This window comes from Acomys minous, assembly GCF_964271855.1.
Source record: "Acomys minous genome assembly, chromosome: 7".
Lineage (NCBI taxonomy): Eukaryota > Metazoa > Chordata > Mammalia > Rodentia > Muridae > Acomys > Acomys minous.
Window position 1 is genome coordinate 101195971 of NC_140488.1, and position 14729 is coordinate 101210699.

At 38.9% G+C, this 14729-nt stretch overlaps 1 protein-coding gene across 6 annotated transcripts in view; it reads left to right on the forward strand.

Moving 5' to 3' along the window:
• MID1 (midline 1) overlaps positions 1–14729 on the forward strand; it is a 345415-nt gene that overhangs the window by 230520 nt on the left and 100166 nt on the right. For 5 of the 6 annotated variants that reach the window (XM_084789911.1, XM_084789914.1, XM_084789913.1 and 2 more), the window contains exon 2: positions 4635–5350. In XM_084789911.1, the coding sequence (XP_084646037.1) occupies positions 4691–5350 (660 nt within the window). In that variant the 5' untranslated portion in view covers positions 4635–4690. The remainder of the gene's footprint in view (positions 1–4634; positions 5351–14729) is intronic. The other variant, XM_084789915.1, reaches the window with a different exon arrangement.

Consider the following 14729-nt stretch of genomic DNA (forward strand, 5'->3'; position numbering starts at 1 on the left):
GGAAAGGGAGTAAGGGGGTGTGAGCAGGCAGACTAATTTCTTGAACAAGGGAATGGCATATGTAGATATTGTTGAGTAATGAAGATGATGTGTGGCAACTTCTGTGGAATTTATTGTAGATATCAACTCAGAACCCCTCCCTTTTTGGAATTATGTGACTCAAAGACTTAGAAATTTGGCCAAACTTCATTTATCATATCTAGCTACTTTCTCAACACTTAATTCAGTTAACTATTTACAGTGTAGACATTTGCCCAAAGCACCATGTGGAGTATGATGGCAGTAAAAGGAAAAGATTCAGATCTGAGCAGCTGCTATTAAATCATTCCTACATGAATTGCCCCAAGCACTGAACTCACATCATTTCCATTGATGTCAGGGTGAAATCCCACTGCAAATAATTTCCTGTTAACACAGGGAGCATGTACTTGCTTGTCCAAGTCTGTCTCCTCCATCTTTGTTGTTGTTCTTACCTACCTGACATTTTATTCATGCCTTTCTGCTGATTATTTTCATTTTATTTTCTAGCCAGATGTGTATATATCTCTCTCCTCTAAAAATGAGACCTGCAAGTCAAATCTGGCTCATTACCTTTTTTAAAAAATGCAATTGTATCAGAGCATAGCTATGATCATTCCTTTCTATATTCTTTATGATTATTTCTGCAATGATATTCCATGGCCCACAAAACAAAACAAAAAAGTTTATTACCCTGCCATTTATACAGAAAGCTGGCTGACCTCTATTTTAGTCATGGAAAAATCCTTAAAGGAAAGAGTTATACTTTATTCATTGAGCTTCTGCCCAGTAGATTATAGGAAATCAATGAATGTTCAAGTTTACTGTACATTGGATACTATTCTAGCTGTTTGTGGCACATTCTGCAAAGAGAAAAAAATCTCTGTCCTCCTATAGAATTGTCTAGTGCTAGAGGCATTAGAGGGATCAACAAACAAATTAATAGAATATGTTAGCAATAAATATGTAGAAAACAGCAGACTGAGATAAAGCAAGATGGAGTTCTATAATGGATGGGTGGTTCTGGTGGTAGTGGGGGAGTTAGTTTTATGTGAGTTCAGATAAGGTAACTGTACAGCCCAGAGTCACAAGGATTCTAAAGACTGTATGGACTGAGTAGGAAATAGGATGCATTTGGCATATCTGTGGGTTGACAAGGAAGCCATGTGCCCAGAGCAGAACAAGAAAGGAGTAGCGTGGGAGGAAATGAGCTCACTGTCTGTCTGTTTTCTAGTGCTGGGTTTATTGTGATGAATTTCCCTTTGACTGACATGGGAAGCCCCTGGAGGGAAGAGCAGAAGAGAGACAGATCTGTCATGTTTTAACAGGTTCTCTAGCTTTTGAATGGAAAATAGACTATAAGGAAAAAAGCCAAGGGTAGGAAGAAGATGCGAACACATTTAGAATGGTGGTGTGATAACCCAAGCATAAGATGATGATGGCTTGGCTTATGATAATAAAGATGGGGTGATGCCAGCACAAGGTTCTGCCTTCTTGGACAAACTTAGTACTTAGCCTACAGTAGCCCTCTCCTGAATAGGTAGATAAAATGTCAGCATTCCTATTGGGGTACACAGTAGAATCACTCTTGAGAATTCCTATGGTACCACTATGGGATGGAATCCTAACACTTCCACTAAAAACATTGTCATTATACAATATTTATCTTTTGCAGATTGGCTTATTTCTCTATTTCATTTGCTATGTCTTCTGGTTACATGCATATTGCTGCAAATGATAGAATTCCATTTTTCTGGCCAAATAGTATTCCATTGTGTATATGTACTGCATTTTTTTTGTCTGTTCATCAGTTGACAAACATTTAGATTGTTCCCATAGCATGGCTCCTGTGGATCATGTTACAGCAAGCATGGGAGTTCAAAGGTCTAGTCAATGTACTTATTTTACTTCTGGATCATATGGCAGTGTTATTTTCAGTTTTAATAAGTTTTTAAAAACCTATTTTTTTATGTGTGCTCCATGTACATGAGCATGTCTACGTGCATGTAGGCACCCTAATGTGTGCATGTTTGTGGAGCCCTGAATTCATGTCAGGAGTCTTCCTCATTTGCTCTCCACCTTATTCATTAAAACAGGATCTTTGAGATGAACCCTGAGCTCTGCAGGGCTAGTTTGTCTAACCAGCTTGCTCTGGGAGAGTCCCTATCTCCTCCTCTCCAGCACTGGGACCACAGGTGACCTCCATGCCCATCTAGCATTTTTTTATGCGGGTTCTGGGAATTGGAGTCCCAGTCTTCATATTACTGGCTACATGTTACATGATGGGGGATTTCACCATTGATCATTTACCACCCATTCCTACCTTGAGTTTTTGGCTTTTTAAAAGACATCTCCACACTGTATATTGGTGGTGGTGGTTTTGTTTTGTCTTGTGCATTGGCTTATAATACTGTACCATATAAATATGTGCATATACTCTGTATGTGAAAATGGAAATAATTAGGCTGGTCATACTGGTGTGCTCCTATGATGGTGGTTTTCTCCTATAATACCCACACTCAGGAGACAGAGGCAATAGTATTGCAAGTTTTCAGCCAGTCTGTAATAGAGAGCAAGACCCTGTCACAAAAAATAAAACAAGAACATATTTATGTAACATAAATAACAAAAAAAAATTAACAACAACCATCACCTAAATAAAAAGCATAGGGAAAAAAGGACTATGTATTTCCTTTTTATTTTTATGCCTCTGACAAAAAAGGAGAAGAAATTAGACAGAGATAATTTGCTATCTACTGCTCATCAAAGCTTTGCTTAATAGGCCAAACCTTTAACTTTTCAGAGCCACCTACATGTACAGTGGACTGGGCCCAAGGGAGGATGGTGAAGTTTCTTATAAGAGCAGCCTTTGGCTTTACATTGCAGACTGTGGAAAGATGAGTAAGCACCAGGATTTCAAATTGCAGCCACACCTTTCTTAGGTAGTAAATATGAGTGACTGACTGCAGGTTGTTCCTGGGCTACCAGTTTGCTCTTCTCCTCTTTACCAGGCCCGGGATATACTTTATACTCTTTAGTGATTGTCTTCTACCAGTTGGCAGTTAAGTGACAGTGTTTCATCAAAGCTGTGTGCTCTTCATATTTCAGATAAGTGCTGTTTGTAAAAGGTCAGATTATTTGAGAAGCCCTGTGTTTTGTAAAGAAGCAGAGGTGTGAATGCAAATGCCTAATTGTCAGAATCACTATACTCAGCTTTGGAAGCGAAGCATTCCCATAAACCCAACTGAGAAGTTTCTATCCTTGTGAGTGATTTGAATCTCCTGACCCGGTAAACTGCTCTATTCTCCCACAGCCTGCAGTGGGCTGCAGCTAATATGTCAGGCAGCATTCTACACCCCTGTACTAATGGCCTTGAAAGGGAGAAGGTTCAAAGAGGCTTAGTTCCCAGGCTTGCTAATGAGCATAAGGCCTCTTCACCCTAATGAACTGGTGCTTGTGTGGGATTCTTTGTCATCCCTTTTTGAAGAGAAGGCAGGCAGGGGTTCACAAATGCAGTGAGGTATTTATGGGAAGGGGAACATTCAGCTGTGCCACCCGAAGGTGGCCTGGAGGGGAGCAACAAAGCTGGCAGAGGTCATGCCTGGGCCAGCGGGGCTGTGAATGTGAGACAAGACCTCCTGCCAGCCAGGCCTGTGGCTAGCAACAGTGACCAGCCTCAGATGGGACACTTTAGGCCAAATGGGACACTTTAGGCCAAGTAGGGATGCACAGGTTTCCTCAGCAGCCTTTAAGTAGTCTTTCCAAATTGTTTTCTAAACTGTAATTACCATTGTTAAAATGTATCACATGTATGTGATAATATTAGTCATTGCTATTACTGCCTTCAAAGGGGTTCCTAGATTGTTTTCTTTATTTCTTTCTGCCTCCCACATCCCATTTATGGATTAAACAATAGGTGAATAATGAACATATGCCAAAAATACTACCTCTACCATGATCTTCTTTATGAGATACTGTGGGGTTTTTACCCCCCTCAGGAATGTCTTGGAAAATAATGTCCTGAATTTAAGCGTAATTATTTCTACCAAAGTGCATGCATTTGAGTTCATATATACTTAATGTTCATATTTATAGTGAGTACGTATGCACAGGTGAAAAGCCTGGCCTACTATTGCAAATGCATAGTCTTTAACATGCATATCCATTCATATTTAGGTTCAAAAATTCAAAGTCATAAATGATTATAGTTCATTAGTGACAGGGTCTGCATTTTAATTTTAACCAAAGGGAAATCTCATCTGTGACACGAGATTACTCTGATCATACACCAATTACAGAAAGCCCAGTTTCAGTCACTTGTCAGGTTGGAGCCAAAATTGTGAAAACTAAAATCAAACAATAAAATTAAAAAAAAAAATAAATAAAGAAAGCTGCCACTTTCAACAATCAGAACTTTGAAGAAATGCTAGGCTCACGTTTTTGTTTTTTGTTTTTAATCATTTGCCCCCAGTAAAGAGAGACATTTGGAACATACACACATATTTTCCATTCCATGTCCTGTGTTTAGAATTATTCTGAGATGCATTCAAAGCTGACAGCCCCCCATCCCCCGCCCGACCCCTTGTGCTTAATTCAATCTTACGTTCTGTTTCCAGATAGCTGATCAGCTTCCTTGGATTTTGCTGATGACCCCAGAGAGTTTTGCCTGAAGATGGAAACACTGGAGTCGGAGCTGACCTGCCCTATTTGTCTGGAGCTCTTTGAGGACCCTCTCCTGCTGCCCTGCGCACATAGCCTCTGCTTCAACTGTGCCCACCGCATCCTGGTCTCTCACTGTGCCACCAACGAGCCTGTGGAGTCCATCAGCGCCTTCCAGTGCCCCACCTGCCGGCATGTCATCACGCTCAGCCAGCGAGGTCTAGACGGGCTCAAGCGCAACGTCACCCTACAAAACATCATTGACAGGTTTCAGAAAGCATCTGTGAGCGGACCCAATTCTCCCAGTGAAACCCGCAGGGAGCGGGCCTTTGACGCCAACACCATGTCCTCTGCCGAGAAGGTTCTTTGCCAGTTCTGTGACCAGGATCCTGCCCAGGATGCTGTGAAGACCTGTGTCACTTGTGAAGTGTCCTACTGCGATGAGTGCCTGAAAGCCACTCACCCGAACAAGAAGCCTTTTACAGGCCATCGTCTGATTGAGCCAATCCCGGACTCGCACATCCGGGGGCTGATGTGCCTGGAGCACGAGGATGAGAAGGTGAATATGTACTGTGTGACCGATGACCAGTTAATCTGTGCCTTGTGTAAACTGGTTGGGCGGCACCGCGATCATCAGGTGGCAGCTTTGAGTGAGCGCTATGACAAATTGAAGGTTAGTCCGATCCGCCTTAAGCCAACCCCTTTCTGCCAGCAAATGTCATGGAAATAAGAAATGTATTCACTGCTAGCTACGTGGCAGGTGAAGGTTTTCTCTTCACCTTTGTTGTCTGATTAGTTGTAGCATGTTTTGGCAGCCTATAAGCATTACACAATGAGGGTGTCTTGTAAAAGTTGACTGCTGCTTGTAGTTTTAGTGTTGTCAAGGTGAGGGCAAATTCTAAAAATCTGGATCATTTTCAACTCTTGCAGTTTGTTTGGATCGTTTTCAATGTCTGCAGTTGTTGCAAAGAGGAGAGAGAGAAAAGATGGGGGAGGGAAAGGGGAGAGAGAGAGAGGTGATGGGAGATAAAAAAAAATCTATCTTGTGAGCATTTATGGGCATTTATTTTCTTCACTCATCCAGGAAAAGTAATTTGCTCACATTGTACCTATTTCTGTAACTACACAAAGAAAAGACTAGAAGGAAGAATGCCTATAGTAAATGTCTGTACCAAATGCAGGATTTTAGAAGACATGTGGCCTCCTTGTGTAAATGATATACAGTTTATTGGTGATCTATCATGTTCTGACAGTCTCAGGTTTCATGAAAACATTTCTGCATGTATAGGATTCTTTTATTGAGCAAGTTTACAGGCAAGGCTATCTGAGCTTCATCCACTTCTAGTATGAAATTACCCAAAATCCAGCTTGGGGTATAGTAATTAATATGGTTACATGTTAAATTAAAAAAAATCACTTTCTAAATAAGGTTAGAAAGCACCAGGGGAGAAATTTAAAAAAATATCTCCTGATGCCTGTTCAACTTCAGTTGACAGTGGGCCTAATTATTGCAAACTCAGCTGAGAGTTTGAGTTAGGTATAATGCTCATCAGCTAATTTTAGATCACAAGACACTAATTAAAAGGAAAGGAAGTATAAATTAAAAGTGCTAAGTAAATATATACTGAAGACCTTCCTCTCAGGGAAAACATAGCAACTTGTTGAGCAAACAAAATGAATCAGATGATCCAAAGAGTATTATTGTTTCGAGAATATCATCACCTTTAACAAATGGTTCCTCTCCCTTCTCTTGATGTTAATGAGTGCTTGTATTTACTTGGGTTACATAGTTGATTTTTCCATGGTGAAGATTAACGAGCCACATCTGGGACTCAACTGTGTGATTTCTTGACACACTGAGGGAAGCTGACATGCTAGAGTGAATCTCTGCTTCTAAATGTCACCAGGGGAGCAAATGCAGTACCTGCACAGCATGCCTCGCTTCAAATGTCCGATGAGCGAGTGGCTGCACTCCCTCTTTTTACCATGTAGAGGAAGTTTGCCACAAGAATTTAGGTAACTCAGGCAAGGGAAGGCAGACACCCATTAGATTTCACTGCACTGCACTGTTGTGACAGAGAAAAGTATTGTATTGCCGAAGTGTATAATGGGGAAAAGAACATACACAAAATTATGACTGCGTCAATTGTTCAAATTTCCAGATGGCTTTCAGTTTGTAAAACTCAAGGTGACTGGGATGATTGAACAGAGATCTTTCATCTTCCTTTCCTTCTTGTCCTTTATTAATAAAATGTTCTTTTGATTAGATTAAGGGTTGTTTGTTAGAACAACATCATCATAATGAGGCTGCATATTCAACAACTTCCAGGCTTGCTATTTACATCTGGTAATCAAGTTCTACTCCGTGTCTGTGTGCTGTCACAGCACAGTTATTAATTATTTACATAACATCTTCAAATTTATGAGAAGATACTGCAGTAACCATTTCTGTGATGAAAATGCAAGTCTTCAGTCATGAGTCCAGTAATTTGTCTAATCAAGCCAATGAATTACCAGTCATTGATATTGTCATAGAAAAGTCTTGACAGCTAACCATATTGTATATTTTATTTTCTAATTACAGAAATATAGGCATATAAACAACATCCAGTGCACTGAAACAATTGTGCAGCTGTTCAACAAAACATGTTTATGAGCAATTATTTACAGCTATTCCATGAAATGTGCTTTTAAGCATTTGCATGGATAACATACCAGCAGAGCATGTTTTTTCAGAAACAAACATGTTCATGTTAGAATAAAAAATTCATAAACATGCAGGACATTTGGGAGGTGATAAGATCTTAGTTATCACAGACTAGGGAACATATGTGCTTTCTTGGTTTGCTTAAAACCTAGTACAATATAAATGCAGGGTTTTTTTTTTTTAAAGGAATTAATAGCATAATAAAGAGAATCAAACCAAGGAACAGTTTTCAGTGGTTATTATATTGGTCTGAAAAAGTAAACTGTGCTCCATGAGATTTTTTATTGATACAGATTTGTGCTGATATGATTGCAAAGAATAATTTTTCCTTTGATAATCTAGGTTTGGGGGAACATTCTTAATTATATCAGATCTCAGTATGAAAGATCTATTTTTCTCTAGAAAAAATGAAATATGGCTGGGCATGGAAGTCCATGCCTTTAATTCCAGCATTGTAGAGGCAGAGGCAGATAGATATCTATGGCATCTATGAGTTCAAGGCCTGGCTGGTCTTCATAGTGCGTTCCAGGCCAGCAAAGGCACTTATCTTAAAAAAATAAAACAAAACAAAAACAGAAATGAAATGTAGTTCTGTATATTGACATCTTTACCTGAAGCATAAAAGATAAAATACACAGAATTTCAACATGTAGAATTCATGCATGTAAAATCTTCCGCATCTCCATAGAGAGACCCTGTCTAAAAGCCAAAACATTAGAAATGTCTTTCACATCATTTGGAAGATGTCATTTCAGTAATCTGCTGCTTTCAGGGACTATGCATGGTAAACACTCATGGGAAAGGGAAGCAATGAGAAAATTAAACTCACAATTCCTGAACTATTGTTTTGAAGTAATAAGAGAAGTCTTCCTATCAAATGCAGTCTCTAAGTGAGGCATAACAAAACATGGACATTTAACAACATCATTTTAATTGAATTTTAAGAAGCCCTCCAGCCCTACAAACTCTGGTTAAAAATTTGATTTGTGAACCACATAGCTGACATATGAGAGAGTTTGATAATGCATTCTAGAATTTCCAAGAAATTACAGTGCAGCAATTCCTCTCTTATTGTGCTCACACATCACACTGGACCTCTTGTTTCTTTTACTCCAGTTGTCTTTCACTCACTCCTTTCAAACAAGCTAAAACTGAAGTTTGAAACTGCTTTTTCTATGTTCACTGTAAAGGCTGGCTGTTGGAGTTTCTTCATGCAACACAGCTTTCAGTGGATCAACCCACTGAGATTTTCAAATTATTCCTCGGAAAGTTCCAGTTAAAGCTCAACTTTCTGTATGTAGTACTTTGTGTATGGAGGCAGAGATAGGAAATTTTACTCTTAGGTTTAATGTGTTTGATACAGCGTCTCACTATGTAGCCTTGTTCTCCTGCCTCAACAATGTAAGTATATACTATCATGTCCAGATCAGGTTCTAAAATTTTGAAAGTCTTTCCCAATTTACAGTAATGGTGTGAGGAGATATTGAGCTACAGATTGTTTTCCTTTCTTAGAATTTCTATAATGTGTTTCTACTATAAAAATAGTAATATGGCTAGGCCTGGTTGTACAGGCTTGTAATCTCTATAGTTACTCTATAATAGTTATTCTCAACCTTTGTAATGTTGCAACCTATTAATACAGTTCTTCATGTTGTAGTGACCCCTGACCACAAAAATATTTTTGTTGCTACTTCATAACTGTAATTTTGCTACTATTATGAATTGTAATGTAAATATCTGATATGCAGGATAACTGATATGTGACTCCCAAAGGGGTCAAGACCCACAGTTTGAGAACCACAGCTCTAGGGGCTGAGGCAGGAGGATAGTATGAGTTCAAGGCTAGGCAAGGCAACATAGTTTGTAATACACGTTTAAAATAAGGACTAATAGAAAGGAATGGAGTTATTGCTCAGTGGGAGAATGCTTGCCTAGAATGTGAGATGCTCTGGATCAAATGGAAGTACCACCAAAAATCCTATTTATGTATAATGCAGGCTATAGTTCAAGATGTGTGTGTACACATGCATGCATGTGTGCATGTGTGTGTGTGTGATATGCATTCATGTGTTTACTTATTTTAATATTAGCATCTTCCGGATATTTTTATTATTCTATTTATGGCAGATAAGCAATAGCAACAACTATAGCAATGATAATTATGTTCCAAATATCTTAATATTCTAACTATTCTTCTATTTCCTTAAATGTTTTAATTATTCCTCTTATTACATTAAATATTTTAGTCATACCTTGGATATTTGGTGGATGATCAGAAGTAGTTAATAGACCTGATGGATCCACTCAAGTTCCAAACATATGCATTTATCTATATTAAGTTAAATGTATATTGAATATGAAACCATATTGCACATAGTCTCATTTATGCACACAGAATTGCTTATTAAGTATTAGTATGCCTGTTCATTGTATCATAAATTTCCTATGGTCTCAATAATTGGTCTAGTCTACTTAATCATGTTGTCACTTAGAGAAGTACATTTAAGCTTTCCACTAAAGACAGTGCATTTTTATAAGTTCTTTTCATATCACTGTCATTTTTCTTATTTTAAGTGAAGATAGTTTGTTATTAATAACATACATGATTATAGATTCTTGAGAGTTAATGGATAATTAAGTTAATATCTCTTTCTTAAGTGAAGGTAATATGTACAGAAACAGTCACCATTTTCATGGAGCTAACAGACTAGTAGGGAAAACTAACAGCTAAATAATTTTTTTGCTGCTAGTAGAGTAAGTTATACTGTGTGCAAATCAAGGACACAGATACCCGTCTTAGAGATGGAGAAATTCTTCTCAGAAAAAGCAGTCTTCACATACCACTTCCAAGTCTGTATTAGAAAACAATGTCAGGTTTAGTAAGTACCTATAAAACTCGTGCTATCCATCATTCCAGTTTGACTTTTTATCACATACATATCCTATTTGTAATCATATACAGGCTTATGAAATAGTTCACAAGTATTTTAGATTAGATTTTTAATTTAAATTATATGCAGTTTGTATGATATTTTGCCACATGGTATTTTACAAACTGAGTCATGTATTTTCTAAAATGATTTGGTTATATGTGTGTGTGGGTTGTCTCATGAGTTCCAACTGTCTGCTTCAAAAATCCAGTTTCTTTTTGTGCATATTTCATGGCAACATTTCTATAGTCTACACTGTGTATATTTTTAAGTATTCCCTTGTGGTGAAAACAAGATTTTGAAATATTTGTGAAATACCCAGAAATGGCATTTTAATTTAATTCCTTTGGTACAAAAATATTTATATTGGAGTGAGAAGAAAGCATCTCCAGGGAACTATTTTTATGGTGAAGCTCAAAGCCACTTTCCCTTCCCTCCTCCTTTTCACCTGTCTACTCTCTCATGATTTCCCTTTCCTATCCTTCACTTGCAGAGAGAAATTCACTATTGCCTGATGACCTCTTATGATTAGGATCATTTTTGTAAGCTCTGGGAGTTCAGGAAAGTGCACAGAAAAGTACACAAGGTACCTCTGAGTCATGGGACTGTGTAAACAAATGTAATAGTTGGGCACATTACTTAATGTTCCTGTGCCCCATTTTACTCGTCTATAAAACAAGGCTAGTAATGTACTGTGCTTGCTTTTACAGAAACATGGGAGAACAAAATAAAGTGTTTCATGTAAACTCTTAGCATTGTGCCAGGACCAGAGGAAGCCTGCAATATGTCAGAACTTCTGTTAGAAACTCAGAGTCAGAGTACGTGGACACCAGCATTTCACTGGCTGCTCAGTACTGTTTTAGTTATTGCTTGCCATATTTATGTGTGAGATAAGAACGCATATTGTTCCTTTAATGTATTTTGTAGTTTTATTTCAAAAGTGCCTTGCCACAGGTAGAGGCCTGCCAATTATAAGCACTTGTTATATGACATGTGCAGAATTGATTGATAGGTCAGACAACTGTTTTGGGATTCAGAGGAGGAAGCGATGACTCTGGTGTTGAGTAGACAGTAAACCTCATTTCAGGGTGGTGGGATTTAAACTATGTTGACAGATGAGTGGATTATGCATCAAAGCAGCTGAGTAGAGTCTCTGCACATGCACTGGGCCAGCAGAGACCTGTCTGTAGAAATAGACAATGAAGCTTAGGACCCCAGACAATGCTGGCTAGCATTTGGGGTGCTAAATGAAAGGCAAGAAGAGATCATATCAGAAGAGACATCTTTAGGAAAGATTGTGAAAGTCTTTGAATGTAACATTATGAGCTTGGGCATTTTAAACTCCTGTCTGTAAGATAACAGTGAAATAATTTTCTTATGAAGGAAGGCTGGTGTAAAGTATGTTTTATGGAAGAAATGTCTGATACAGGTAGTGCAGTAATGTTCCCAAGGGAAAGAAAAATATGAAGAGACAATTGTACTAGTTTTCATCTTACAGTCTGTTTCAATTGACACGGTGTACTCCAGCTCACAACCTAAGTGACATTCAAAGTCCTGTCCCCAAAGACGAAGAAGCAGCAGGGGGTGTTACTAACTGCTGCTTGGCTTCTGGATGCAGGCATTAGTGTAGTTCTTTTCCAGCATTCCTCGCACACCTAGGTATTATGAAGATGGCATATGGCTGTCTCTTCCAGCTTTTAATTCACTACAAGAAGAATGCAGTTCAGGGCCCTATACCTACAGCAGTGACATTTTAGAGTGCAGTGGAGCACACACTGTTCTGTCCACATTGTATACTTGTGATAATTTAGACTGAATGTGGTACACAGAGTTGTCTCCTGAATCACCTAGCCATACAGAACCTAGTTCCCCGGTACCCAGTTTGTTCTTTCTCTTCCAACCTAACAAGGCCAACAAAGGCAGCATTAGTTTTAAATGGTCTCCTCGTTTTTGAGGTTTTGAGAAATATAAGCAGCAATTTTACACTAATTTTAAACACACACCTGGCCTGGCTACAAGCCACCATCCTAAAGGAGGAGGATGCCTTCCCACATACTCTGCAAATTACTATAGAGATGTGGCTTTGGAAAAATGCCGCTGAGGCCATCAAAGAAGATGTCTTAAAGACTTCCCCCTGGCAACATTTTGATAGACTGATTACCTTGAAGAGCCCAGACCTCATGCCCAGAGCTGGACTCATGTGTACATCCCAGGCTACCTGAGGACACAGTAGCAGAAAGACAATAATGCTAATTTACAATTAGTTTTTTTTTCTTTTTGATGGTTTCAAAGAACAAACCAAAAATACAGATTCACTTTATGATCTGGACTTCTGAGCACAACCCAAGTCTTTTGTGTAAGCATTGGGCATATATTATTATTTTTTGAACTGAGGAAAACACATTTTTTTGTTTGTTTCTCATCAAAAAAGAAAGTGTAAAGTATCAAGTGTAAAAATCCGCTTGTAGTAAGTATTAGATGAGCATCAGGTCTTATTTTATCTGGACTCTAGTCCAAGCTTCATCTGTATAATCCAATCATGAATTTGTCTGTATCATAAGTTACTCAGCAGCTATAGGGTTGAGTTGTGTTTCTGACCCTAATGTGGGATACTTTAAATTCCTATTGCTTAATTCTAAAAGCTAGCAGAAATTTTGAATTGCCCTTCATCCTATACAAAGCTAAGTGGTGAAACTGACTTTTTAGAAGCAGTGAGTGCTGAGTGGAATGAAATGCCTTTAGAAACAAGACCATTTAAAAAATCACAGGCAGGTGTTGCTTATTCATGCCACTGTTTGAATTTCTCAATAGCGAAAGAAAGTGAAGCTGGCATATGGCTCTTTGCCTTGGCTGTTACATTTTGGCATACCTAGATAGGCAAGGAAAAGATTGGTCACAAGATATGCAGGGAGCTTAGATCAGTTCTAAGTCAGTGGTGCTGCTCAGTTGCCTTTGATATCCTAGCAAGAGAAGAAGCCCTGGGCTCTGTCACCTCAGCTGTTTCCCTTACTGTGAGAACACAGGAGGATGTCGCTGCTGGCTAGTGCCCCAGGGGAAGATGGCTCTGGAGTGAAAGACCTCAAAGAAAAGAGGCTTCTGTTCCTCTGTGGTTCTGGGTGTGCTTTTGTAACAGTCATATAGAATGCATAGAGTAGCAGTGGTGTCATCTGCCTCCAGCCTTATTATATCTCTTTGCTTTTTGTTGACCCTATCAAGAATATATTAGATTTTACTCACATTGGTATTAGACGAGGCTTCTTGTTAATGAAAGTGTGTAAAAATCATTAAAAGTGCCTATCTGCTCTGTGCCTTTACAAATGTTCTTTTTCTTATCTGCTTTATCAAATCCTCTTTTTTTAACCAGAGAAAATAAACCTTTGTCATTCACCCAAGGAGAATTTCTGTGTAACTGCTATGAGATAAGAACGGGTAAATTCTGGGAAGGCGGAAATGAATAACAAAGATAAACCACTGCCTCCAGTGTAGAGAAGTAAAGATCACATGTCATAAGACCACATAAAAGAAGCATAGAAAGAATTCCAAGGAGGTCAATCTGAGAAATAGTGTTCAGGGTGAGTAATTGCTGAAGAGCACTGACTTTGGTGTTGATATATATAATCTGCCTAATTCTAGAAGCTGAAAAGTAGCTAAAGGACACCGACATTACTTTCTTTGGAACTGCAGTTTAGGACTCAGCTTGAGGGCTCTGAGCCATACTAAAACCTTTTTATTAAAGGTCTGCTGTTCACAAGCTGGGCAGTCAGCTCTTCTCACATGCTTTCCTCAGAGGTCGGATAGCCTTCCTGACAAGGGGAATAGGTCAGAGAAAGAAGCCAGATTCTGAAGCAGTTGCTATGATTTCTACTTTGAGAAGACCACCTCTAGGAAGAGAGAGATGAGAGACCAACTCAAGGAAGGGCTATTGTGTTACTCTGGCCAGCTTGGGGTGGGGGTGGGGGGGCCTTGATTTATCTATTACATGATTTTTACAAAGTTGGGCTTTAGGACAAATACTCTGACCTGGTAGAGAGTTCTTATTTCCCTCTCCTTTAACCCTTGACATTGATATACAAGCTCAGTTGCTTTTGTTTGGTGGGATCAATTTCCGGGCAAAGAACAAACGGGGCAGGCTTTCACTTCAGACTGAGCATGGTTGGTTGCTTCTGGAAGCTCTAGGAGGCCTAAACAAGAAGAGATTAAAGGGAAGCGTTCCTGCCCAGGATTTTCAAACCAATCTGTACAGGGTCTTAGCAAATAAAGATGGCATTGACTTGTTTACTGCACAGCTCTTTAAGTGAAAGAGTTGGTGTAGATATTTTCTTCTGAGGATTCATCAAGACCTCTAGAAAAAGGCTTCTAAGCCTGGGCAGGATGGTAATAAAAGGAAATAGGGTTATCTTTCATGAAACTGCTTT